The sequence below is a fragment of the Phaenicophaeus curvirostris genome, chromosome Z, assembly GCF_032191515.1.
Source record: "Phaenicophaeus curvirostris isolate KB17595 chromosome Z, BPBGC_Pcur_1.0, whole genome shotgun sequence".
Taxonomy (NCBI): Eukaryota; Metazoa; Chordata; class Aves; order Cuculiformes; family Cuculidae; genus Phaenicophaeus; species Phaenicophaeus curvirostris.
Genome location: NC_091431.1, coordinates 34,117,506 through 34,144,854, shown reverse-complemented (window position 1 = coordinate 34,144,854; position 27,349 = coordinate 34,117,506). Strand labels below are relative to the sequence as shown.

Below are 27,349 nucleotides of genomic sequence, written 5' to 3'. Positions count from 1 at the left end.
TTTGAACTCTGAATTTGGTGTGCTTCTTGTTGATACCCAAAAGGCTTAACATTGAAGTTATTACCATGTACCAGTACATAAAGGTTGTCTACTGAGAGGATGGAGACTCCCTTTTTACAAGGAGTCACATGGAAGAGACAAGGAGTAATGGGTTTAAGTTGCTCCTGGGGAGATTCTGATTGGATTTCAGAAGAAAATTTTTCACCATGAGAACAGTTAAACATTGGAGTAGTCTCCCCAGGGAAGTGATGGATTCCTGTACACTGGACACTTTAAAGGCTCAGCCTGATGGGGTGCCAGGCCATCTCATTTAAACTATATATCACGTGGTATGTTGGACCAGATGATCTCTGATGTCTATTCCAACCTGGCATTCTATGATTCGTATTCCCATATATTCATGTCTATCATATGTTGTGATATGCTGTCAGCAAATCAGTCATCTGCGATCTTTACAAGATATTTATTTGTTAAAAGAATTAGACCAGACTAGGATCAACAGTTGTTTGTCTCTCTTCTGTTTGGGATGTAAATTGTGAAAGTACCACTGGAGAGTCTGTGCTTGTATTTTGTTTTTCACAAACTGACTGAAGGTAAGAGTTTTGTTCTACACTTATAAAAAGAATTTCGCTTAACTGCTTTTAGGTGAGTGAACAGACCAGCAAGAGCAAGCACTTTGACTTGTGGAAAAAATATTCAGCTATTGTTCTTTTATGTTTTTTTCCAGTACTTCAGGTTCATTTTTGTTCTGCATGCCTTTGTCTTTTTAAATATACCTTGTACAAAGTTACATCTCAGTGGGTGTTCGCTTTGGACTTGCCTCAGAGGTTGTACTCCAACTTTGGGGCTACTTCTTATCTTTAGTGAGGCAAAGCCAGTTCTGAGACCATACGTGATCATTCTGGTACAAATTAAAGGACTGACTTTGAAATAACAAGGAATTTGGAGCTTCGTAAAAAGCACCACTCTGTTACAGTGAAAGCATTTAAGTATTCTAGCAGATATGTTTGAATGCTATATTGTTCCTATTCAATTTAAGAAGTAGAGCACTGAAGAATCTGAGGAAATAGTTTGAACTGTGTGCTCTGTAATTTATAATCCATGTACTCGGGTTGCAAAGAAAATAGGTTTTGAAGTGTTTATTTTTCTAAATCTTATTTTAAAAAAAACACAGAATTTTAAGTATCTAAGAAGCCATAGAAGTCTTAATTTTGATAGCAGATTATCATGCGTGTAACTTAAGAGTTCAAGATTGCAGGTATGCATAGAGAGACTGGCAGGAGGCCTGTCAGACTCGCATATGAAATTTTAGCAAAATCAGTCTACTAAAAGACAGTACTTCTGTTCAGGATGATTTGGCTTCTCCTTAATTTCATTTGACAAACTCTGGATAGTTGTAGTATTTAAGATACTTCTCTTAGAAAACGCAGCTAATAGAAGTAGCGATGGCAATTCTTTTTAACTAATCTGACAGTTTCTTGGCAGTTAAACTTGGAATTACCATTACAAAATTGTCTGGTTCAGTTTTGAAAACAAATTATATATTTAAGACCTTAAACCAGAATATGCATGTTGATTTTGTTTAACATAGGCAAATAAAAGCAGATAATAATTAATATGATTGTGTTATATTTGCGCGACACACAAAAGGCAGTCAGAAGCACAGCTTCAGGTTTTGTTTGAGTCGGGAACTGCATGGACAATTGGCTTTCATTTAAACCTGCTTCTGAGGTATATAAAAATGCTGTTTTCTGGTCTTTGCCACATGGCAAATAGTACCTAGTATGTTCTTCATCTCAGAGCACCGCATATTTGCTGAATAGCTGAAGCAAAAGAATCAAAGTAGTTAGATAAGCTGGAGCAGAAGATTGAAAGGTCTTTAAGGTTGTGCATGGTTTGTGCATTGTTTAAGGATATTTTTGCTTAGGTCACACAGTGAAGCTTGAAAAGAGTTTTCACTGAAACCAGCATGGCCTGCCAGCACTCAGGAGGGTTCAGCAGCTTGGGATGTTTCAAGGAGCTGAGCTGTAGGGAGAAGCAAGGAAACCGTTTCAACCATAACTCTGTGGTTCTTAAAAGAGTATTTAGCTCGATCATGACTAAATATAACCACAGATAATATTATTACGTGTCATGGAATTTCTGAAAGTCTTGACCAGTATGTCACAATCAGTGAGAATCGGCAGCAGGGACAGAAAGTTCTGCAGTCATGAGCTACATCGAGGCAGAAAGGTGTCCCCCCTGGAGTGAGGGAAGCCGTAGAGGGAGCGTGAGGCAGGCGGCTCCTGAATCCCAGAAGCATTGGCTCCCAGATGGGCGGTTGGTGGGGAGGTGGCATTCTGAGAAGCAGGAACACCAGAGGCAGGAGTGCAGCGAACACGAGCAGGCAAATAGATGTGTGATGCATCAGAAGGGTGTGGTGAGGCTGTTTGTACAGGCAGGGCAAGCAGGCAGGGGCTCTGGGCATGGTGTGAGGAGTAAAACTTTGGGTTCTTTGACCATGGGTTGGTCTGCACGATACTAGACTTGTTGACAAAGGATGGGGTACATTTGTCCCAAAGGAGCAAAAGGATGCTTACCAAGAACCTAGTGGGGCTCATCAGTCGATAAAATCAGGCTTGATAGAAACCAGCCTCGGAATGGTACACCAGTGCCTGAGGGATGGTGTGCCCGTCAGCAGAAGTGGGGTGTAGCACTTGAAATGACAGCAAGACACAAGAGTGATTGATGGGTTAGCCTTCCCATCCTCTCTCCATTCAGCTGAAGAGAGAAATTTAGGAGATGGAGGGGAATGGCAGCAGGTTCCTGCCCAGTGCAGCTGATGTGCCTCCTCTGCTTTAACCTCAGCCTCCCATGTTCCCTTGCACAGCAGATACGAAGGCCCACAAGTGGAACCAAACCTTAATTAGCATGGTGGGTCTCAAAGCCTAGAAACATTCCCTAGATTAAGACACCATAAGCCATCCATCAAAACGGCCTCTGTTAAGGAGAAAAGATGGGTCATTGTCATAGAGGCTCCCTTCTAAAGGGAACACAAGGCTCAATATGCAGACCAGACCCATTACATAGAGAAGTCTGCTGCCTACCTGGGGTCTCGGTTAGAGATGCAAGAAAAAAAAAACCTCCCAGCTCTGGTCAGGCCCATGGATTATTATCCACTACTGATTTTCCAAGCAGGGAGTAATGAAAATCCAACAAGACATCTGAGGGCAAATAAGAGGGACTTCAGGGCCTTTGGATGCGTGGTGAAGGGATCCAGTGCACAGGTACCGTTCTTCTCTGTCAATCCTGTTACAGGGAACGATCAGCAAAGGAGTAGGAATAGAGTCAGGAAATAAATACCTGGCTCTGAGCCTGGTGTGAGGAGTAAAACTTTGGGTTCTATGACCATGGGTTGGCCTGCATGATAGCAGACTTGCTGACAAAGGATGGGGTGGACTTGTCCCCAAGGGGCTTACCAAGAAACTAGCGGGGCTCATCAATCAATAAAACCGGGCTTGATAGAAACTGGCCTGCGAATGGCACTCCAGTGCCTGAGGGATGGTGTGCTAGTGAGGCCCTTTGGTCTGCCACCTTGGAAGTGGGAGGTAGCACTTCAAGTGGCGGCAAGACACAAAGGTTGTTGATGAGTTAGAAAGTACAGCGAGTAGTCGCTTAGGAATTAAGACTATTCCCCACAGGAGAGTGGCAGTATCAACAGCCCAAGTGAAGTGCATCTACACCAATGCATGCAGCAGGACAACCGGGCGATCAGGCCCAGTCAACACGGGTTTATGAAAGGCAGGTCCTGCCATACTAAGTTGATCTCCTATGATAAGGTGATCCTGCGTGATGGACTAGCGAAAGGCTGTGGATACGGTGTACCTGGACTTCAGTAAAGCCTTTGACGCAGTTTCTCACAGTATTGTGCTTGAGAAACTGGCTGTCACTGGCCTGCTGGTTTACCCTCTGCTGGGTAAAAGACTGTCTGGATGGCCGGGCCCAAAGAGTTCTGGTAAATGGAGTTCAATCCAGTTGGAGGCCCATCACAAGTGCTATTTGCCAAGGCTCAGTGTTGGGTCCAGTTCTGTTCACTATCTTTACCAGTGACCTGGATGAGAGGATTGAATGATAAGTTCACGGCTGACACTAAGCTGGGTGGAACTGAGGGTAGGGAGGCTCTACAAAGGGATCTGGACAAGCTGGATCAGCAGGCTGTGACTAGTGGGATGAGGCTCAATGAGACTCAGTGTTGAGTCCTGCACTTGGGGACAAGAACTCTGTGCGGTGCCACAGGCTTGGAGAAGAGTGGTTGGAAAGCTGCCTGGCAGAGAAAGACCTGGGGGTCTTGGTTGACAGCCGGTTGAATATCAGTCAGCAGGGCGTGCACCAGTGGGGCCAGTAGGCCAATAGCACCTTGCCTTGTATCAGAAATGGTATGGCCAGCAGGACCAGGGAAGTGCTTCTGCCCCCATACTCAGCGCTAGTGAGGCGGCACCTTGAATGTTGTGTTCAGTTTTGGGCCTTTTGCTACAAGAAAGACACTAAGGTCCTGGAGCGTGTCCAAAGAAGCTGGTGAAGGGGCTGGAGAGCAGGTCTTATGAGGAGCGGCCAAGGGAACTGGTGTTGTTTAGCCCAGAGAAAAGGAGGCTAAGCTACCCGAAAGGAGGTTGTAGAGAGATGGGTGTTGGTCTCCTCTCCCAAGTGACAGACTATGGGACAAGTGGGAAACGACCTCAAGTTTTGCCAGGGAAGGTTCAGATTAGACCTTAGGAAAGATTTCATCATTGAAAGGGTTATTGGGTACTGGAATAGGCTGCCCAAGAGCGATGATTGAGTCACCATCCCCTGAGGTACTGAAAAGATGGGGTAGATGAGGTGCTCAGGGTTGTGATTTAGTAGTGGACAGGCACAGTTGGACTCTATGATCTCTAAGGTCTTTTCCAACCTAGCAAGTCTATGATTCTGTGATTTTATGATTCTATGATCTGTCCATTATTGACACTGCAGATTGACACTTCTTGTGCCAGAAGTAGATTTACATTTCTCCTGTCTCATATAGCAGCAATAGTAACTTTCCCACTGTTTCCAATTCACTTTGAAATTGCTCAATTTAGATGAAAATATTGATTTTTTTTTTTCAATTCTCTGAAAATTTAAGTAGCGTGAAATATATTTGAGTTGTTTCCCTCCTGCTGCAATATTTTTAAAAGAGATACTATGACATAGTAAGGGTTAGATTTTTCAAACATGACTCATTTGGCATGTGACAGGTTTGGTTTTATTGTTGTGGGCTGAAAAAGCAATATTTAAAAGACAGGAAGATGATGCTTTCAACTGTAAATTGAAAAACTGAGTGGCACAAAACTACTAGTTGCATTTTAGATTTTTAAATTTAAAATTTTATTCTAAGTAATAAAATAAAATATTCTGAAAGTAAGCAAACATTTCTCAACTTTCATTAAAATCACTAGTGCAAACTTTCTAACAATCATAGAATCATAGAATAGTTAGTGTTGGAAGGGAAGATCATCTAGTTCCAACCCCCTCCCATGCGCAGGGACATCCCACTAGATCAGGTTACCCAAGGCCTCATCCAACCTGGCCTTAAACACCTCCAGGAATGGGGTATCCAGAACTTCCCTTGGCAGCTTTTTCCAGTGTCTCACCACTGTCATGGTGAAGAAATTCTTCCTCATGGCTAGTCTAAATCTGTCCTTCTCCAGTTTATACCTGTTCCCCCTCATCCTATCACCACAGGCCTGTATGAATAATCCCTCTCCAGCTTTCTTGTAGGCTCCTTTCAGGTACTGGAAGGTTGCTGTAAGATCTCCTGGGAGCCTTCTCTTCTCCAGGCTGAACAAGCCCACCTCTCTCAGTCTGTCCTCATATGCTACAGCCCTCTGATCATCTTTGTAGCCCTCCTCTGGACCCATTCCAACAGTTCCATATTCTTCTTATGCTGGGGTTTCCAGAACTGGACACAATACGCCAGGTGGCATTTTACAAGAGTGGAGTAGAGGGGCAGAATCACCTCCCTAAAGATGCTGGCCACACTTCTTTTGATGCAGCCCAGGATACGGTTGGCCTTCTGGGCTGCAAGCGCACATTGCCCGCTCATGTCGAGCTTCTCATTGACTAGCATCCCCAAGTCCTTCTCTGCAGCGCTGCTCTCAATGACATCATCCCCCATTGTGTACTGAAATAGGGATTGCCCCAACCCAGGTGTAGGACCTTGCACTTGGCCTTGTTGAATCGCATGAGGTTCTCACAGGCCCACTTCTCCAGCCTCTCCAAGTCCCTCTGGATGGTATCCCGTCCTTCCCATGTGGCAACTACATGATTCAGCTTAGTGTCATCTGCAGACTTGCTGAGGGTGCACTCAATCTGGCTTTCAATATCATTGATAAAGATATTAAACTGCACCAGTCATAGGTGCTGTTTAATATCAGATATGTTTATGTTTAATATGTTTAAACACCAGACTGACAGGCCTGACCTCAGTGCCAGGGAAAGTCATGGAACAGGTGATCTTGAGTGCTATCATGAAGCACATGCAAGAGAACCGGGTGATCAGGCCCAGTCAACATGGGTTCACAAAAGGCAGGTCTTGCCAGACTAACCTGATCGCCTTCTATGACAAAGTGACCCGGCTACTGGATGAGGGAAAGGCTGTGGATGTGGTCTTCCTGGACTTCAGCAAAGCCTTTGACACAGTTTCTCACAGCGTTCTGCTTGAGAAACTGTCAGCCTCTGGGCTGGACAGGCACACACTCTCCTGGGTGGAAAACTGGTTGGATGGCCGGGCCCAGAGAGTGGTGGTAAATGGTGTGAAATCCAGCTGGAGGCCAGTGACAAGTGGGGTTCCCCAGGGCTCAGTGCTGGGTCCAGCCCTGTTCAATGTCTTCATCAATGATCTGGATGAAGGCATCGAGTGCACCCTGAGCAAGTTTGCGGACGACACTAAGCTGGGTGGAAGTGTCGATCTGCTGGAGGGTCGGGAGGCTCTGCAAAGGGATCTGAACAGGCTGGACCGCTGGGCAGAGTCCAACGGCATGAGGTTTAACAAGGCCAAATGCCGGGTCCTGCACTTGGGGCACAACAACCCTATGCAGTGCTACAGACTGGGAGAAGTCTGTCTAGAAAGCTGCCTGGAGGAGAGGGACCTGGGGGTGTTGGTTGACAGCCGACTGAATATGAGCCAGCAGTGTGCCCAGGTGGCCAAGAAGGCCAATGGCATCTTGGCTTGTATCAGAAACGGCGTGACCAGCAGGTCCAGGGAGGTTATCCTCCCTCTGTACTCGGCACTGGTGAGACCGCTCCTCGAATACTGTGTTCAGTTCTGGGCCCCTCACCACAAGAAGGATGTTGAGGCTCTGGAGAGAGTCCAGAGGAGAGCAACAAAGCTGGTGAAAGGGCTGGAGAACAGGCCTTATGGGGAGCGGCTGAGAGAGCTGGGGTTGTTTAGCCTGGAGAAGAGGAGGCTGAGGGGAGACCTCATTGCTCTCTATAACTACCTGAAAGGACGTTGTAGAGAGGAGGGTGCTGGCCTCTTCTCCCAAGTGACAGGGGACAGGACAAGAGGGAATGGCTTCAAGCTCCGCCAGGGGAGGTTTAGGCTAGACGTTAGGAAAAAATTCTTTACAGAAAGGGTCATTGGGCACTGGCACAGGCTGCCCAGGGAGGTGGTTGAGTCACCTTCCCTGGAGGTGTTTAAGGCACGGGTGGATGAGGTGCTGAGGGATATGGTTTAGTGTTTGATGGGAACGGTTGGACTCGATTATCCGGTGGGTCTCTTCCAACCTGGTTATTCTGTGATTCTGTGATTCTGTGATAGTACGGACCCTGAGGGACACCACTAGTCACAGATCTCCATCTGGACTTTGAGCCATTGACCACTAGTCTTTGAATATGACCATCCCACCAGTTTCTTATCCACTGTACCGTCCACCCATCAAATCCCTATCTCTCCAATTTAGAGATAAGGATGTTGTGGGTGACCGTGTCAAAGGCTTTACGGAAGTTTAGATGCATCAGATCTGTCCATTACTCCATTGTAGAAAGCCACTAAGATGGTCATACATGACTTGCCCCTGGTGAAGCCATGCTGGCTGCCATTAATCACCTCCATGTCCTCCACATGCTTTAGCATAGCTTCTAGGAGGATCTGTTCCATGGTCTTCCATGACAGATAAGTAGTTCCCAAGGTCCACTTTTCTACTCTGTTTAAAAATTGGGACAATGTTACCCTCCTTCCAGTCACCAGGGACTTCTCCTGATCACCATGACAATGTTAACAATAACAGTGTTAAACTTAGTAAAGTTGAGTTCTGCAGCATCACCTGTGTTATACGAATAGCCAAAAATTTAGTTAAAAAATTCAGATTGAGATGAGGAAGGTGCAGCAAAAGAGAACACTTAAAGACCTTTTACAGCAAACAGAGGTATTCGGATTGTAAGTGAAGCCTTCTGCAGTGAAAAGGAGAGGTGGATGAATGGTATATGCAAGTTAAAGAAATTTCAAACCCTAAGTAAAGAAATTCCATTTTCAGATCGGCTGTGGTTCTTAGGTGAGAAGAATAGATTCAGGGTGTTTCTTCTTCCACCTTTTCCATATGGGAATGTTGAATCCAGGAGTCTTTTCCTGTAGCTTTAATTGCTTAGTAAGTACACAATAATACAGTGTAAAGACCTTCCCATTTTGGTTCAAATTTCTTTTCCTCTGATAGTTTTTTACACATACTTGATCTCTGATTCAGTGTCTTATACTTCTATTTCAAGTGGTGCTCCTAAATACCAATAAGCTTGTTGCACAAATAATACATGTTGTTTCACTTATTCATCTTTAATAGGCTGGTCCTTGCTGGGATAGAAGTCCCAGGTACTGCCAAATGCCTGCCAAATAATATCTTGGAGATGGTCCTGGGTCTTTTTTTTTTCTTTTTTTTTTAATCCCTGTGTGCATGCATGCTTTAATGTCTCTTAGGTCCTATTCATTTTCCCTGCTTCTCCTGACAATTGGGGTGATAAGGAGTATGTAACTGTTGCAAAATCCCCACTGCCTTGAATACGTGAATGCATATAGTTGCTCCAAAATATGAGCCTCTACCTGAATCTGTCACCTCTGATACTACATATCTAGGAAATACTTCCTTAGTTGCGGTTGGACTTGATGATCTCAAAGGTCTTTTCCAACCTAGGGATTCTGTGATTCTATAGTTCAAAGTAAAACTTTTACCACAGTTTGTGGATCTGCCCTTGGATAGGAGAAGCCACCATCTACCTTGATAATTGGTCATAACAATGATGACGTGTGAACATTTTGCTGCAACCAGTAAGATTAAAATTTATTTTGTCTTCTGGTATTATTTATATAACAGAAGAATGTTATTAACGTGGAATAATTTCAGATGGGTTCAGTTGCTAACATATCAACTGTTTTGTGATTTGTGCAGATAAACACAGTGACTGCTCTGGTGTTACTTTACATCTCACACATCAAAAGTAAGTATTTTTTAAAATACGTAAGTGTTATGACTTTTTTTCATCAGAACAGAGGGCATTGAAACCCCTCCTTTAGATTCCTTAAAAAACATGTAAAATGAAAATAATACATACTAAATTAATCCAGTTTATGAGGTTCCTGTTTAGAAATCTGGGACAAGGCCAGCAATTATGTAGTTGACCGTTTTGTCTTCTTTCCCATGCTTTGTAGATGATGCATTAAAAACTGTAGCTTAGTATGAAAAAAGTAAGGAAAGGAGAGTGCTGTATAACAGCTTCTTTCTCAGTAGACGAGTTTCAGATATAAACCAACTCTTAGGAAATACTGGTGTGAAATGGTATCACGTATTGTGTCACTTGCAGTTGGGTTTTACAAAGGACTTGTTTAGCAGAGCTTGGATTTTGAATTGCAGGCAGCCTTTGATTGCCGGAATGTATCTTATGATGTCTGTGAACACTGTAATACCACCAGGCGAGAAAGGTAAGTCATAATTCTACAAAGTGGTTATGTAATTTCAGCTTCTGATTTATTTTTACTGCTCACTGCTGAAGAAAATATAGCATAGTCTTAACTGAATAGATGGGCAAACTAATTGCTTAATTAAATAAATCATGAAAAAAGTTACAATTTTAAAATGGCATCGTATTTCCTGGTGACTAAATCAGCAAAGGCAGTCAGTGTTGTAGGAAACAATATTGTACGAACAGTAATCATCTGTGCTGTACTGAAGTTTCTAGGACATTTAAGAGTATTTCTTTGATTTATTTTCATCATATTATTTTATCAAAAATGCCTTACCAGCTTTCTTATTTACCCCCCACCAAAATACCCCATGATTTTTTTTTGTACTCTTCCTCATCTGCATTTGTGATTTACTAAGAGTTCAGTTTAAATAAATGAATTTCTCTCAATAAGGATCTGCTCATTAAAAAATTTATTGCTCTGTTTCTAGTTGCTTACAAGGTCAAAATGCTGATAAAGCATTGTAAAAGAAAATTTCCATGTGGTTTCTATTCAGAGTCCTACTCGGTGGACTTCATCTGAAATTCAGCTTGGAGAGTCCCAATTTTACTTCAAGCTAGCATGAAGTATTATGTTTTAAGGAAGTTTAGCACTGACCTTAAGTTTTCCTGTGCTACACCAGAATTTTAAATTAGAAATCTGAGAATAGCGTTTACATTTTAACCCTTTATAGTTAGCTGCCTAAATAGGATGTGGTAGTCAAATGTTCAACTGACTTCAACTGTTTGATGAGTTCACCTACTTGAAATCTTTTTTAATTTGAATTGAAACTTAACATATTTTACTCTTCAATGTGAAGACTTACCAAACTTACCTCTCCCCCCCCAACTCAAAAAAATTTATCAGTTTTTAGCTAGAGGGATCTGGGAGGGGGGAATAAAAATACATCTTTGTCTTTTGATAACTGCCTCTTCTCATGTTCAATCAGATTTGTAGTTCTTCAGTAAAGCATGAAGTTTTTTATGATAGAAAAAATACAGGCAATCTCTAGATGCCTCTCAGAGAGGCATCAGCAGAGGAGTTTCTCGCTAGTCTCTTCCTTAGCTATATGTAACGCTAGTAGTAGCCTGCAGACATTGTTTGTACAGCAGTTTTCTGCCTAACTCCTCACCTAGTCCTATATCTTTAAGACTGGGCCTGGGACTACAACATCTTAAAAGCAAGCTTTTGTTATAAGTTGTATCAGTTTAGAATTATATCAGTTTATTTTAGTTTTCACCTAGGTAGACTGTTTACCATAGCTGTGTTTATTCCAAGTGTCCATCAGTGTAGTCTGTAAGCAAATGTATTACTTTTCTTTGTTAAATAGCAATAGTGTACTTTAGAAAAAGTGCTGCTGAGTTTCAGCCTTATTTTGTATGTACATCATCACAGCAGGTAATATTCAAGTGACTTGTGCTATATTTAATTAGGTTTTCTTTACAGGTGTCTTGAGATAGACACTGCAGAAATATGAGATATTATGCAGTGTCTTTTGAAATTGTCTATTGTCCAGTGTATGTGTACCTTTTGTAAGCTGCTTTCATACTGACTGAAATACAGTAGTGTAACTTTCCTCTCTTTGATAAATAATGCATTTTTCTGTGTTTATTGCCATCATATTTTAACAGTGGTTGATGCAGACATTGCCTGCCATTACAAAAGGTTTCCAATGCACCTTTTTGCCTACAGAGTTCATACACACAAACTAGGTAAGGTTTTTATTGCAACATAGGAATATCAAACATTTAACAGAAAAGTGCTGGTACTACAACAGATTTTTTAGAAGGATGTCTCATGTTCATGTATGAATTGGTATGTTGTAGGTAAAGTAGTGAGTGGATACAGAGTGAGAAATGGTCAATGGACGTTGATTGGTAGGCAGAGTCCACAGCTACCACAGGTTGGTTGTTTCTTTAATTCTAAATGTAAATCTTAATTATCTTTATTTAAACTGAGAAGCTGAATTGGCACTCATGCACCCACAGATTTGCATCATGGTGTTTCTACTGGTATGTGTTATTGCGCCACTGGAAGTTAATACTGTCAAGTATTGTCATCATTACATTATGATTCAAAACCCACACCAAAATTGCTTTTTAGATGTGTAGCTCTGTCATTTGTGTGTGTGTTGATTTAAATAGTATGAGATGCTTTTACTAATTAGAGTGCATTATCCTCTCTTTCAGGCGTTCTATCCAGTAGAACATCTTGTAGATGTTAGCTATGATGATATCCTAGCAGCTAGATGTGTGTTCAGTGGTGAAGGCAGAACTACAGAGACGCATATAGGGTAATTTTTCTCTATTTGCTCCATTTCCTAACCATGTTTTTTCCAGAGTATTTGTTCTATTTTGAAGTGTATACGTTTCATGTTTTCTTCCATGATAATTCCAGTGAACTGTTAAAGTCTGCCAGAATGCTCTGTTTTGCAGTCTAATCTGCTAAAGATTTAATTCTACACAGTGTTCATTGTCTTTACTTGAATAAGTGTTCAGAACACATCGCAGGTGGAGCTATACTGCCTAACACCTTGCTCATATGTTCTGCACTTAGAGGATTCAGAATATCAATCCAAAAATGTGTGTGCTTTAATAAGTTGAAATTATTTACCGTTTAAAACAGAATAATAAATCTTCACAATTTCTTTTTGTTATTTCAGAAAGAAATGTATGAAATCTTAAAAAATTCTGATAAATTTTAACCTGTCATAAAATATAGCCTTTAAACTTTGTCATAATATACCAGTCACCTTTTTTTTCAATGTAAAAATATACAGGCATTTATGAAAAACAGTGAAAACAGAAATGAATAGTAATGATAAGTAGGAAAATCTGAAATGTATTTTTCAGTCATGCTGTTCAGCTGAAGATGACAGACTTCTGTCAGATCAAGTAGGCAAAAATCACTGTAAAAACTGGTGCAATATTAATATTCTCTTAACTAGCTTCATTCTTTGAACTGTAGTTTGAACTTTTTTACTGCATATGTAGACATGTGAAGAGACCCTACAGAGACATCTCCATTCTGGAAGTATGTGCTGCAGCACCCCAAGGGATGAGTTTTTTAGTGCACTGAGCACTTTAAAATAACATCTTGATAGAGGGTTAAGGTTTCAACACAAATTTGTCACCTTTCTTTGGGTAGTTGAGTAGTTGTGAGTAGCAGCTGAAGCAAAGTTTGTTTGAGAAGAGGTTTTTAGAAAAGCCATAATACTGAAAAACTGTATCCAAAACATTAGACCTTTTTATGCAAGTTATAAAAGCTTCTGTAATGTTTCTTTAACATTCTCCAAAGTAGTTTGTTTGTTGAATAATCCTTACAGTTTAAGAAACCATCCTAGGACAATTATGGTCTTCTTTTATCAAGGTACTAATATGTTTTCAATGGGGAAGTAATAGGAACAGAAATTAAATAAACAAGCAGACCTTTACATATTTGTTACATAATTTCTACCTATGAATTTTGAGTGAAAAGACATAGGCAAATACATAAACTATTGTACAAAAACTGATGCATAATATGGAAGTATATATGTTTGGAAAATAATTATCACCATAATGTGAAATGAATGAATGAAAAGGAATGCATTCTCAACAATGCTTGGTACAAGGAAGGATACAGCTAAAATAAATTAAATGAAAGTTGTTGAAATCTTGGAAAATGTTGCCCTGAAAGGGAGCAGTTGTCTTGCTTTTTAGTGCCAAATATAAACACTGAAAAAAATGGGAAATGCAAAAGATCAAGTCTGCCTGTTCGCTTTTCCAGTCTTTGTATTTAATTTTCTGCCTGTGTTTTTTTTCTCAAACTGGCTGAAAAAAGATCTTGAATTCCTTATGTGATTTATCTTTAATATGTGTAGAAGGCAGAGCTAAAACAAAGCTTATCATTTAAAGGTTAACCGTTCATAATGTGTGCTCACTTAAGTTAAAAGATGACAAATTCTCAATGTTATACTTTCTAAACTGTGTAATAAGTTCTGTGATAGTCAAGTAGTCCCTTTTATATGAATGAAGTGTCATTTTTGACCCAAGTCTGTTACTTACTGTCTAACTTGGGGAGGGAGGATCGATTCTTTTTTTGGTTTTGTCCTTTCTTACTGTGCTGTTTGTTTCTTTACACATTTGGTCTTGGGTTTTTTTCACATACTTGTTTAATTAGACTAATTTCTTTCCATTATCTTACAATTTCTCATGACCCCTGTGGTTCGCACTAACATTTTTCATCCTGCTTCCTTTCCTGTTTAGCACTGAGGCATGCCTCTTAAATGTGTTGAGCTTGGCAAACCAAAATTCAGGATTGAAACCTGATTTTGCTTGTGCAATTGACTGTATACAAGTTCAGGGTAATTATGTGAACACAGACTTAATGATATGGGTGTACAGAGATGGTGTAGGAGTCATTTCTTCAAAAGTTCCATAAGTTGTCCATTTCACTTAGCTGGATTTCTCTTCAAGTTCAAGCTTTTGATAATTAAACGATTGAATTATCCTTTCTCAAATAAGAATGTCAGCTATTCCTAATTTATAAAGCAAGATTTCTTCTCATTTTTGCTACCAGTAAGTAGTCTATGCAGGCAGCCACTGCATGTTTATAACAAAAAACGTAATTGTGTTTCAGAGTAAACATTAGAATTGAAATAGACCAGTAAGCTATATAGTACTTAACACTAAGGGGATATCTAAGAACCAGAGCCCATTCAGTGTAAAGATCACATATTTGTAAAGGCAAGTACCATTGCCATGGTGTTTGCTCTTTTTTCCAGTTGCAATCTAATGTATTGTTTAAAACTCTTAACAGACAGAAAAGAGTGCAGCCTGTATCTTTCCCTTTCACAATATGTTTAACAGGTATTGTATCATTCGAAAGAGGTTTATGTGCCTGTTGCAAAACAATCTCATTCAGTATTTAAGATTCTTTAACTACACTATCTTGCTGTTTGATGAAAAACCCTCAGTTTCATTCTGTTTCACTGTAGCAAATTCTGGATATCGCTCTAAATATCTGTAGCAGAGCTGTAAAGGTGATTGACAGGATATTTTTTCTTTATTTCTTTTTAACTTGTACATCAGGTTTTCTACTATTTAAACTCATGCACAAATCAGGAGTTCAGATATCTAATGGAAGGATTGTGGGTTTTCTTTGAATTTACTAAAACTGTTGCTAGCAGTATTTTTTTTTAACTATAAATATTTAAAATTATCAGTTTTGGAGTGTTTAGACAGTAACGTGTCAAGTGAACCTGAATTCATGTAGGTTCCACGTACCCTGTTCTAGTGGAGTTTTAAAGAGGAGGCAATTATAGTGACACATACTGGGAGTCCAACAGCGAAGTTACTACTTTCTAAAAGCTTAAGCAGAGTTTGCCAAGTCAGAGTCTGATTTTTGTCGTCTCCAAGGGACCCTAAATTCTCAGTGCATGGAAGAATACCTATTGCCCTTTTGAAACAGCCTCTTCTCCCATGTTTCCCCTGTCTCCCCTCTGGCTGGTGTCATTGTTGTTGCTATGGTGAATAAATAAATGCTGCAAGATGCTGCTGGCAAAGTCAGTACTGATGTCTTTGGCAAACAGCTAATAGGCCACCCTGGTTTATTTTCATGAGTGTGGGCTCGCAGGTTGGTTGTAAAAGCTAATTAAAAAATCATAATGTAAATGGTTTTGTGAATCTTTCTTTAAGTCCTAGCTTATTCCATTGTCAGGACTGTAGCTATAAATAAAAGATATCATAGAATCACTAGATTGGAAAGGACCCATTCCCATCAAACCTGTACTGCATGGGAAAAAGAAACAGAAACAGTTCAAGGTTGCAAAGAGCTTCAAAAAGTAATATTTTTCCAAAAAAATTGTTTCTCATACCAGCTGTTTTTCTGAAGACAAGATTATTAGCAGTAGGGAAGAGCCACTTCTCTTTCAAATACATGCAAAACATTTATCCAAGAACTGAATTTTGCTAGTGTTTAATCATTCCTGTTGTGCTCATGTTTTCCTTGCAGAAGCATTAGAACCCATATGATTGACCAATAAATGTATGGACTTGACATAGAGGGGAAAAAACTGTTATAAAAGATATCTGCTGAAATGAAACATAGCTGTTCTTGGCAACAAATTTAGATTAGATTTGCCCCAGACATAATGAATGATACAGTTCTGGTTTATGTCATTGAAACGTGCATAGTTGATGATACACTAGAAGCGACAAGGAGTAAAATGAGAAAATCAAAAGGAAGAGCAGTTAGAGTAGTTGATGCAATTTTCTGCAGAGTCAGAAGCAAATTGTTAGGAATTTCAGAGATACCCAGGAATTTTGTGCAAACTTGTATTCTCTAGTATAAATGGAAAGAAACGTCTAATGTTCACTGTAATGAAGCTATTAAATATTTTAATGTGGGACTTATTAAAAAGTTAGATTGAAATGTTTATATTCTGTTAAACAAGTTGGGTGAATTGTATAACAGCTTTATTTAGCTCATTTTTTCCTAACTGCTGCATCTTTTCTGTGTTGTATAGAGGAACAGCCAATGATGAAATGTGTAATTTTTACATTATGTACTATATGGATGCCAAGCATGCTGTCTCATATATGACCTGCACACAGAATGCAAACCCTGAAATGTTCAGAGATATACCACAGGAGGCAAATATTCCTGTTACAATCAAGTCTGATATGCTAAAGATGACACACGGACATCATGAAGGTGGACATCTTATAATCAATTTTATTCGAGTCTTTCTATGCTCATGGATGTGATTGTCTGTCTTAGATATGCTGAATTTTCATGAAAAGTAAATCCAATTCTGAATAAAGTTAAAATCACTAATTATAGACTGTCACGGGGTTCTGCTCTCATTTTCAGTGGAAATGTCTGCCATAGGCTTTTCTCCATTTCTTCCTATAGTTAACTATATTTCAATTTCCAGCATGTTTTTATGGCTACATGAGCTATGTACCTATGATCACTTTTTATGCCAAATATCAGTACTTCTTATTAACTGTTTCTTAATAGAAAGCTGAATCATAACATTTCCATAGTTTTCTGGATCCAGCTGTCTTGTTACAGAAGGAATTAAATGTTTATATTGAGCACTAGTAGGCATATAAGTTGTACCAGCAGTATTAACCAGAAGTAATCTGGCTGGTATGCCTGTGTACCAAAGTAGAAATCCTTTTTTATTCCAGGTGTTTTACTGCTGCACTGTTTAATACAATTACTATAGCTGTGTAAAAATACCATATGTTCATTTCTGAAAGGCTTTTTTTTTTCTCGAGTAGGAAGACAGTCAACTTTGTTCACATACAGAGTTTAACATCATATATTAAATCAATTTTTCAGAAACCATGGATACTGATAAAAGTTCTTTGCTGCAGCAGGCCAAAAAAGAAGAGGAGAGTTTGGATCAGGGTATGTACTTTTTTACTTCTGTGTCAATTAAGCGGCTCAGTAATCTAAAATACCTATAAATTACATCCTGATTGTTAATGAGTTATGAAGCTTTTAATCTGTTTATCTTTAATTTATGCAGTTTGCAATGTTCTGTACTGGTAATATGATTGAATGTATATAAAAAAATAAAACTAGTGTACCGCTGATCTCTAGCCTTGTAGGTAAAATTAATTGGTGTGTTCTAATGTCATTAGATTTTCCTACTCCTGGTCTAATTTGCTAAAAAAGGTTGTAATTTATCTGTAAGTGAAATCTTAAAGAATGAACTCTATGTAGGTCTGTAGCATATAACTATTCTGTATTCTTTATGTGACTGCCTGCCATTGGCTCTTTGTTTATTTCAGTGTTTGTATTACTATGTATACATCAGGGAATAATACATTTTTATGCTCCGATTTTGGATGTACATGCAGTGGGTTGAGTGCAGCTAATGTTTAATTCTGGATTATTTTTTCACCACATTTGCGTGTGTATGACACATGACAACTCATGCAAAAACGTGTGCAGTATTTAATTGTGGGAAAAAAATCCATGACTGTTATAAAGCTTCTCGAAATGCATGTTCCAGAGATATATTAAAATAAGACTGTTGTTTAAAGTTCTTGGGGATCATATTCTATTAGATAAATATTACTTTAGTGTCAATGTTTTTCTTGATACTGATGAGAAGATGCCATCAGCTACAGTTTCCCACTCTTTTAATTGAAAAATGTTGATGTTCAGGGACTAAGTAAATCAAAGACAAATATTCTTTAGCCTTTAATGAGAGCAAAGATTAGGCCAGCATTCAGAGTTTTTGATAACATCTCCCAAAGGGATTAGATTTTATATATAATCTGCTTGTTTTTCCGTATTAACTCAAATAATTAAGTCATACTTACATAACAACTAGCTTATAGACTGTAAGAGCAGCCTAGCTGAAAGTACGTTAAACTACTAGAGATAACGTTTACAGTTTCATATGTGATATTTATTTTAGTCAATCCAAGTTGAATTTTTTTAGAAAGAAATATAATTCTAGGGTTTTTAAAACCTATTCCAGAGCGGAATGAGCCGACTGCTCACAAATTTGTATCAAAATTTATGTTGACAAGCTGCTTCACCCGTATGTTACTAGTATGTGCAAGCACACACACACACACACAGAGATAAAAATACTTTTACACAACATTTTTGTTACGCAGCTTGGAAGTATTTTGCAGCTGCATCTGTAAGATGAGGAAGGTGTCTTTTCAGTCTTGCATATTTTGCTGTTTACTCATGCATTTCTGTGAAGAGCTCACTGCAAAAAAGATTTACTGAATAAGATTTTTTGTATCTGGGATAGAAATTTCTGATAGATTTAAGTGAAAGGAGAAAATATAGCTCTTCCTATTTCTGCCTCCTCTCTTTTATGTTTCCTTCTTAAAAAAATAGTAAAAAAAAGAAAAAGTTAGAGTGAAATGTGCAGGTAGGCCTACGGGTTTTTGCAGGATGGGTATTGGAAGGAAAAGGGAACCAGCGTGTAGACAGGTCCTTGATTTTTCAGGTAATGAAGTGGTATATTTCTGTTTACAGTGTTGCATGGCAAACCTACGGTAGCACAGTCAACCAAATAGACTTGGTGTATTTTATGCCAGCACATGTAGCCCTGAATTATATTCCGCTGTAAAATAAATTCTGTCATATTTTAACTTTGGTAGTTTGTATATGGTTGTAAAAAAAGAGAAGAGTTCAGTTTGGTAGGTGATAAAATTTCATAGGCTGATGGAGAAAGGATGAGGCTTGAAATTGAAGACAAGTTCACCTTCCAGTATTGATGTTGGGTGCCTAGAATGAAGTGTTAGAGACATTTTTAGATTAAGGCCAGACATGTGAGAGAACCTTTAGATGTTTTTGGCTAGGAATGTACATATGGTACTCAGATTATATGAGATCCCTTAAATACAGTACAAAAGTAAGAAAAAATGTGATTGAATTGAACCTTGGAATAAAATGCTACTGAAAGATAGTAATAGCAAATTTACAGTTAGAGAAGTATAATTGGGAAGATTCAAAACAGCAAAGGATTTGCTTGTTTCAACACTGAAAGATCATACTCGAAGTTGTAAATAAAAGATGAGCCTTTGATTTGGATAGAAAAAGATTGCTCATAATCTTTACAAAAGCATCTTCAGCACAGTATAGAAAGGAACGTCAGATGATGTAATTAAGAGCAGCCCTGAGAGAAGGACTTGGGGGTGCTGATTGATGAGAAGCTCAACATGAGCTGGCAACGTGCGCTTATAGCCAAGTAGGCCAACCGTATCCTGGGCTGCATCAAAAGAAGTGTGGCCAGCATCTTTAGGGAGGTGATTCTGCCCCTCTACTCCACTCTTGTAAAATGCCACCTGGAGTATTGTGTCCAGTTCTGGAAACCCCAGCATAAGAAGAATATGGAACTGTTGGAATGGGTCCAGAGGAGGGCTACAAAGATGATCAGAGGGCAAGAGTACCTCACGTATGAGGGCAGGTTGAGAGAGTTGGAGCTGTTCAGCCTGGAGAAGAGAATGTTCCAGGGAGACCTTATGACAGCTTTCCAGTACTTGAAAGAGGTGTCCAGGAAAGCTGGAGAGGGACTTTTTACAAAGGTATGTAGTGATGGGATGAGGGGGAATGTCTATGAATTGGAGAGGGGCATAATTAGACTAGACATTAAGAAGAAATCCCTTCATGAAGAGAGTGGTAGGGGCAGCCTCATATAGTGGGAGGTGTTGGAACTGGATGATCTTAAAGGTCCCTTGCAACCCAAGCTATTCTATGATTCTATTATCTAAGCAAAAAAAAATTGCAGTTTTTATTGGTAGCATACCTAAGTAGGAAAAGAATATAACAAGCATGGAGAGAAGGCGTTTTAAATTGAATGTTTCAGTTTTCACTCTCTAACATCTAGTTTATGTTTTTAGACCTTACAATTATAAAGCAGCTTTCCCTAGATATTTTCTGTAATGTAGAAAACTACTCATCAATGAACAACTGTGAAAACTGCATATAATATCATTAATGTGTCTGAATAAGTGGGCCATGGACATTCTGCTAGAATAGGAAGAGTTCAGAGAAATTATGAGGTCATAGCACAGATACAAAACACACTAGAAACTATGGTGATGGTATTATTGGCAAAGTGTTTTCCATTTTTATAATATTCTTATCTCAAAAAAAAATAAATAAAGCATGATAATGCTATAAAGTGAATTGAAGATAGCAAGGCTACTCTTTAATAAACATAGTCTCCTATATGTCTTCTTGTGAGAAGAAACGTATTTACAAGTATATACTTTATCAAATAGAAGTTTGAGGTGGAGCTGGCATACTGTGTGCCTGAATTACAAATGTGTGTACTATGTCTGAATGAGCGCAGCGATATCCTGTGTAGTAGAACTGTTGTGTTTATTGCTAGTCATTTAGCAGTAGATGATAAATATATTTTATTGTAACAAAATGATTGATGCTTATCAGGAATTTATTTCTGGTCAGGAAGGAAAGAAAGGAAAGAGGGCAATTAGGAAACTTAAATGAGCTTGCATTTTGAGTCTCAGATTCTGATTTGTTGATGAAAAACACACATCTGTAACAAAATGTAATCCTCTCTGAAGGTTCTTTCGTCTTCTTTCATTCTTACTTTTAACACACCCTTTCCCAATGACAAACTCCTTTAACCTAATGATTTTATAAACTATGCTTGGACTCTCAGAACATTTGTACATTAAAACATTTTTACAGTTGAAAGAAAAAAACCTAACAAATAAAAATAGTGTGTTTACATTGCAATAGTAGCAAAAGCCCTTTTTTAGGGACATGCAGAATTAGAAGAAAACGGCTATTGATTTTATTTTTATCTGTTCTTCCATCTTCTTTTTGTGGTCTGTAAGATGCTTAGAAATGCCTTGAGGGTGGGTCCAGTTCCTATTCTTCAAACACATCAAGTTAACTATGCTGAACGTGCCTATTGCTTCATAATGACCAAAAGTCTCTAGAGCAGTTTAACTGTTTTCACTTCCTTATATATAGCCTCCTTCCCCCCAGCTTCTCAAATTCCTTTCAAAAAGAAAACAGCTTACTTTATTATTTTTTAGTTCTCAAAAATCTTTCCAATGTGTTTGTCAAACCAACAGATTAAATCAATGTGGTTGGACTCGCAAGCAGAAAAGTGGCAGACCGGAAGCCAAAATTGTTTTGGCCTATTATGTCAAACTGTGTGCAGTGCCACCTCAAATGAATAGACATTATGTTTAGTTTGCTTTTACATTGTCTTTCTATGTCTTTCTCCCCTTCTTTTCTACCAGCATTTATTCATGGTGGCACAGTCTTGTAGGTGATATTTGCAGTCAAATTTACGTATCTTCATCAGGGAGGTAGTTCTTTAGCTGATGTACATGTTCTATGATGTGACTATTAACATGCTACATAGGTTTAGGATGAGGTTTAGGATGAGGTGATGTCATAGTTGGAATCCATATCATTTGGATCCTATTTTCAGCACTTCCAAAAGCGCAAAGCAGGGACTATTTTTGCCTGATGAACATGCTAAACAGAAGTACATCCTGGTAAAAGAGAAACATGTCTCAGAAAACACTTCACTCTATTCAGAGATAATTAGGAAATCCAAAGTCAACTGTGAAAACTTCTCTCTTTTTACAATCCTAGTAAGACTGAGACATGAGTTTGGAGGAACTCATACACTGGCTCCATGTCAGATCAGATGCTCAAGAAAAGGAGATTTTCAATGCAAGTATTCACACCAACCAAGCTGTGGCAACACAGAGCTAAACTTTGTAGTACCAGTCCTCTCTTAACACAGATATCTGCTTGCTAGATTTTTGCCCTTAATCCATCAGTTCTGGTTATTTCCTGCTAAGACATCATTTTGTCAGAGGACTGCAGTAGTAGCTTCATGTTTTAAGTCCTGTTCAGACTGACTCCTAACAGAAGTCTGGAAAGCCAGTGTCAGAGTGTGGAGCCTATCTGAAGTGTCTCAGTGAAACTGTATAGACATTATGACACAAATACATATTCTGGAGATGAGAATTCTCAGACACCACCAGGGTGTTCTTGCCTTTTTTTCTAAAATGCAATGAAATGACTTTTCACATATATATCTTAACAGCTGGGCATTCAAACTCTGTGGACATGCTTACTATAGCTGAACTTTCTGTGTAACTCATAGCTTGAATCTGCAGCACTGTGGCTAGATATTTCATCCAGTCTGGAAACTGGTATTTCCAACATCGCAATGGTGTGAAGGGACTGTGGAGAGCAACTGCTCACTGCAAGTTGGAGAAATCATGCTGGAAAAAAAGGACTGATTTTAGACATAGATAGTTCAACACGACTGAGATTCTACCCAGACCTTAGTGGTCAATATTCCAAACTGCTTTATTAACCTTTAACTAATCTGTTCTTTTATTAAATCAGATGAGGTGCAGTTCATGGTTTGCAGTGAAGTCACCAATGTCATGATTTTATTTGTTTATATGACTGTTTTCCAAAGCACCGTTCTGTAAAAGAATTTCCATGTTGTAGAACTGCTATAGTAGTTAAGTTTAAACTTACTGGAATATGCGTATGCATTGTTTTGTTCTGGCGATGTTGGTCTTGACAGTTATCACTGTATTCTTAGCAAATAATCTTTTGTTATGTTATATAGAAGGAGGTGTCCTGATTGCTTACACATAAGAAGTGCATATGAGTATCCTCTGTGATACTGACCTAATCAGTCATCTTCCCTGAGACTACACTGTCAGACCTCAGTTATTTCAACGTATCAAATTGCTCATTCACCCATGTCTTTTCCTACTCATACCTAGGCCAGGCTTTGTCATCTCAGACAAAAAAGATGGTGCATTTTTCTGATGTTCCTTTCCCGCTGAATATTTTCAGGCAAGCAACATGCTTGAGCTATTTCAGCAAGTACAAGACTGCTATGAAGCAGCAGCACTAGTTTGTGCACTGTGTTTGCTGGATATATCTTTGCAAGAAGCAACTGTTAATCAGAAACAAAATGAGTCTGCTTTTTGCCAGCTATCTGTAGTGGATTCTGCACTGTTCTGAAAAATGCACTGCTTAGAAATTTATTGGAATTTGCCTGGATATCCCAAACACAGCCGAAAAAAAAATGGCCCAAATAATATGTGACCTTCATTCAATGTGTGGAGTTTAGGAACAGTTGCATAAATTGAGTAATCAGGAAACTTCAGTTCTTACCTTTCATGTCTGCACACTTCTGTTCTGATTTGTGAGTACTCTGAGTTGTGTCCAGTTGCCAAGAAATTGATAGAAAACCTCCACCTGCTACTTGTGTGAAGCATGTGGAGATGCTGGGCAGATGTGTAAGCTTCATGAACGTATTTTGAACATAGGGTGTGGAGATTTCATATTCATTTTCTGCAACACATTTACTTAAGGTAACACAATTACAGAGCAGTTTCACTTCAGACCACTTGCACTGAGGCACACCCTTTTTCATACATTCAGATAATTCCTAAATGTTCTTAACTGTTGTTAAGAATATTAGTGCTTAATGAAAGCACTAACATGACGAGCTCAACCTGGAAAATGTCTTCTATAGCCATAGTCAAGAGTCCTTACACAGTACTCCACTGTTTGAAGGTTCCTCCTATACCTTATGATCATAGACTCAGCGCTAGGAGAATACAAAAACTGATCAACCCATTTGGAGTTGAGTCCCTACATAATAGCTCCCGTAAAGACCACTAAAATTTTCTACGAAAGCACCTTGTCCTAAAAATTGTTCACTAGGCTTTTGTTGCTTTAAAACTGGATTTGCCTCCCCTTTTTCTCTTGTCCTTCCCTGAGTCCTGTCTTTTTGCAGTTTGTTTTGTACTAAGAGAAGTGAATTTCAGACAGGTAAACTGAAGCACTTTTCTGTTTGGTTGCTTCTTATATAATCAACAAGCCCTATCTATTTTGAGAGGATAAGTTAATTATTCTGTGGCAACCATTGCACATTAGAGGTAGAAAGCGATGTCTTTGAAGCAAAAAGCTGGCCAGCTTCATTGTTCAAACAGACTGATCGTCTGAGTTGTGAGCTAGGAATATGAAACCTTTATACAAACTGTAGCATGTTATTGTTCATTTTATGACCAGGAAAGACAAGTTAATTAATCAGACTTTGATGCAGAACTAGAAAGGGGCTCACTGGGCAAAGTTCACTAAAGCTGCGTTAAAAAAGTTTTCCTTTTTAAAATAGCACCATGGTTGCTGGAGACTTTTTTCACAGTTTCATCAAGCAGAGCGTTGATTTTACTGTTCAGACCTCTATGTTGCAAATGATTGCATATAGAAAGGTTAGTGGGCTTTGCTTATCTGGGGGTCTCCAGCCATGCATAAAACCAAAACTTTTTTACATATTAACTTTATTTTTAAATGGCACCAAAAGATAGTTTAGGCCAATAGAGACTATTTTAATACCAAATGTTTCCTAAGTAAAGGAAATTCCAGGTGTGTTCCTACATCAACAATAATTCTTGCATGCTTTAAGTATTTAGGGAACCTGATTAATGTAATTTCTCAGAATAAATATGGTTTTTATCCAAAACTTCTACTATATCATTCTTTTTGAATATTTTTATTTGTTCGGAATCAGTAGGTGGACTACTGTAATGACAGTATTAGGATTATGAAGCATTCTAGCTTAGTAATTCTTTTAAGCAAATAATTAACGTTTTTATGTAGCTTAACAATTTTCTGCTTTGTTCATTTAATTGAAATTGGCCCTGTTACTTCAGTAATTATTTTCTGACAGAAGATTTCATTTGGGATATTTCATTTCCAAAGGTGAGGAATGGAATCCTACTCGAAATTATTGAACTGTAGGGCTGTTTCTAAGCATGACAGACCTTCTTAGGGTCATGTCCAAAAGACGTCATTTCCTGTCTCCCAGGCTGCAAGTGGCGGTTTCTGGTTCTGGATGGGGTGTTTTGAATCATAGAATCACCAGGTTGGAAAAGACCCACTGGATCATCGAGTTCAACCATTCCTATCAAACACTAAACCATGCATCTCAGCATCTCGTCCACCCGTGCCTTAAACACCTCCAGGGAAGCTGACTCAACCACCTCCCTGGACAGCCTGTTCCAGTGCCCAAGGACTTTTTCTGTGAAAAATTTTTTCCTAATGTCCAGCCTAAATCTCCCCTGGCAGAACTTGAGGCCATTCCCTCTTGTCCTGTCCCCTGTTACTTGGGAGAAGAGGCCAGCTCCCTCCTCTCCACAACCTCCTTTCAGGTAGTTGTAGAGAACAATGAGGTCTCTCCTCAGCCTCCTCTTCTCCAGGCTAAACAACCCCAGCTCTCTCAGCTGCTCCTCATAAGACCTGTTCTCCAGCCCCTTCACCAGCTTTGTTGCTCTTCTCTGGACTCGTTCCAGAGCCTCAACATCCTTCTTGTGGTGAGGGGTCCAGAACTGAACACAGGATTCCAGGTGCGGTCTCACCAGTGCCGAGCACAGAGGGAGAATAACCTCCCTGGACCTGCTGGTCATGCCGTTTCTGATACAAGCCAAGATGCCATTGGCCTTCTTGGCCACCTGGGCACCCTGCTGGCTCATGTTCAGTTGGCTGTCAACCAACACCCCCAGGTCTTTCTCCTCCAGGCGGCTTTCCAGGCAGACTTCTCCTAGTCTGTAGCACTGCACAGGGTTGTTGTGCCCCAAGTGCAGGACCCGGCACTTGGCCTTGTTAAACCTCATGCCGTTGGTCTCAGCCCGGCGGTCCAGGCTGTTCAGATCCCTTTGCAGAGCCTCCCTACCCTCCAGCAGATCAACACTTCCACCCAGCTTACTGTAGTCTGCAAACTTGCTAAGGGTGCACTCAATGCCTTCATCCAGGTCATTGATAAAGACATGGAACAGGGCTGGACCCAGCACTGAGCCCTGGGGAACCCCACTTGTCACTGGCCTCCAGCTGTATTTCACACCATTTAGCACCACTCTCTGGGCCCGGCCATCCAACCAGTTTTCCACCCAGAAGAAAGCTTCACTTCTTACAGTTTTTCTTTTCTAAATAATATCTTATAAAACCTGTCATAAAATAAAACTATGTTTTAATTAAAAGTGATTTGTACTTAAAATGAAATGTAAGTATACCTACTTGCTATAAATCTCTAAGCATATGGCGTGACTCTTTCCGTTCAAATGGTGCAGTTGTATTCAACAGAACTGATAATAGTTTCAGGCAGCCTAGATATTTAGTTAATAAATTCTAACAATTTGGGTGCCTGCTGGTTAGCAGAGAATCCCCAGAGAAGGATATACTTGTCATCATGTTATCACTTTATTTAATTCTGCAAAAAGAATGGAACACTTACATCATCAAAATCTGTTTGATGGTTTGAGTATTTTGTGAAGGAAGTTGTGGTTCTAGAATTTGCATTCCTAATTTCAGTTGTTTGCTTTGAGATGTTGCCGTTGTGTGCTTGGTAGTGCCTAAGAAAGCTCTAATGATAACTATGTTGCTGGCACGCAGCTTGTGAAAATACTGTTCCCTGCTTTGCCAGATGATATTGTGACTAAAGGATGCCACTTTTTGGAGGAAGAGAAAGGGTTGGACTCAGACCAGATAAATAAATGAAATTTTAATGGATCACTTCTGTTTTACTACTGTGTCTCCTTTCTACAGCACGCTTTATGGAATCTGTTTGCAAATGTGAAAGTTTGTTTTCTTACAGCCCACGCTTCTTACGTGATGACAGAATTCAAAGTAGGATATTTTGGAATGCATCATGACTGTCTCTTACTGTGTCATGTTACTGAGAATAAATTGATAAAACTGTAGGATTTTTACCTCTTTGTTTTATAAAGACAGAGTTTGCAGTAGCCTGCCAAATCCAGGTAATTCCATCATAAATGCTGGTTCTGAAATTTGCACACTTACCCCCGACCCTTG

At 39.3% G+C, this 27,349-nt stretch overlaps 1 protein-coding gene across 7 annotated transcripts in view; it reads left to right on the top strand.

Annotated features, from left to right (window-relative positions):
• Positions 1–27,349, top strand: part of PAM (peptidylglycine alpha-amidating monooxygenase) — a 115,928-nt gene that overhangs the window by 65,988 nt on the left and 22,591 nt on the right. For all 7 annotated transcript variants that reach the window (XM_069880419.1, XM_069880418.1, XM_069880416.1 and 4 more), the window contains exons 8-14: positions 9,435–9,483; positions 9,897–9,964; positions 11,617–11,697; positions 11,812–11,888; positions 12,175–12,278; positions 16,494–16,681; positions 17,318–17,386. In XM_069880419.1, the coding sequence (XP_069736520.1) occupies positions 9,435–9,483; positions 9,897–9,964; positions 11,617–11,697; positions 11,812–11,888; positions 12,175–12,278; positions 16,494–16,681; positions 17,318–17,386 (636 nt within the window). The remainder of the gene's footprint in view (positions 1–9,434; positions 9,484–9,896; positions 9,965–11,616; positions 11,698–11,811; positions 11,889–12,174; positions 12,279–16,493; positions 16,682–17,317; positions 17,387–27,349) is intronic.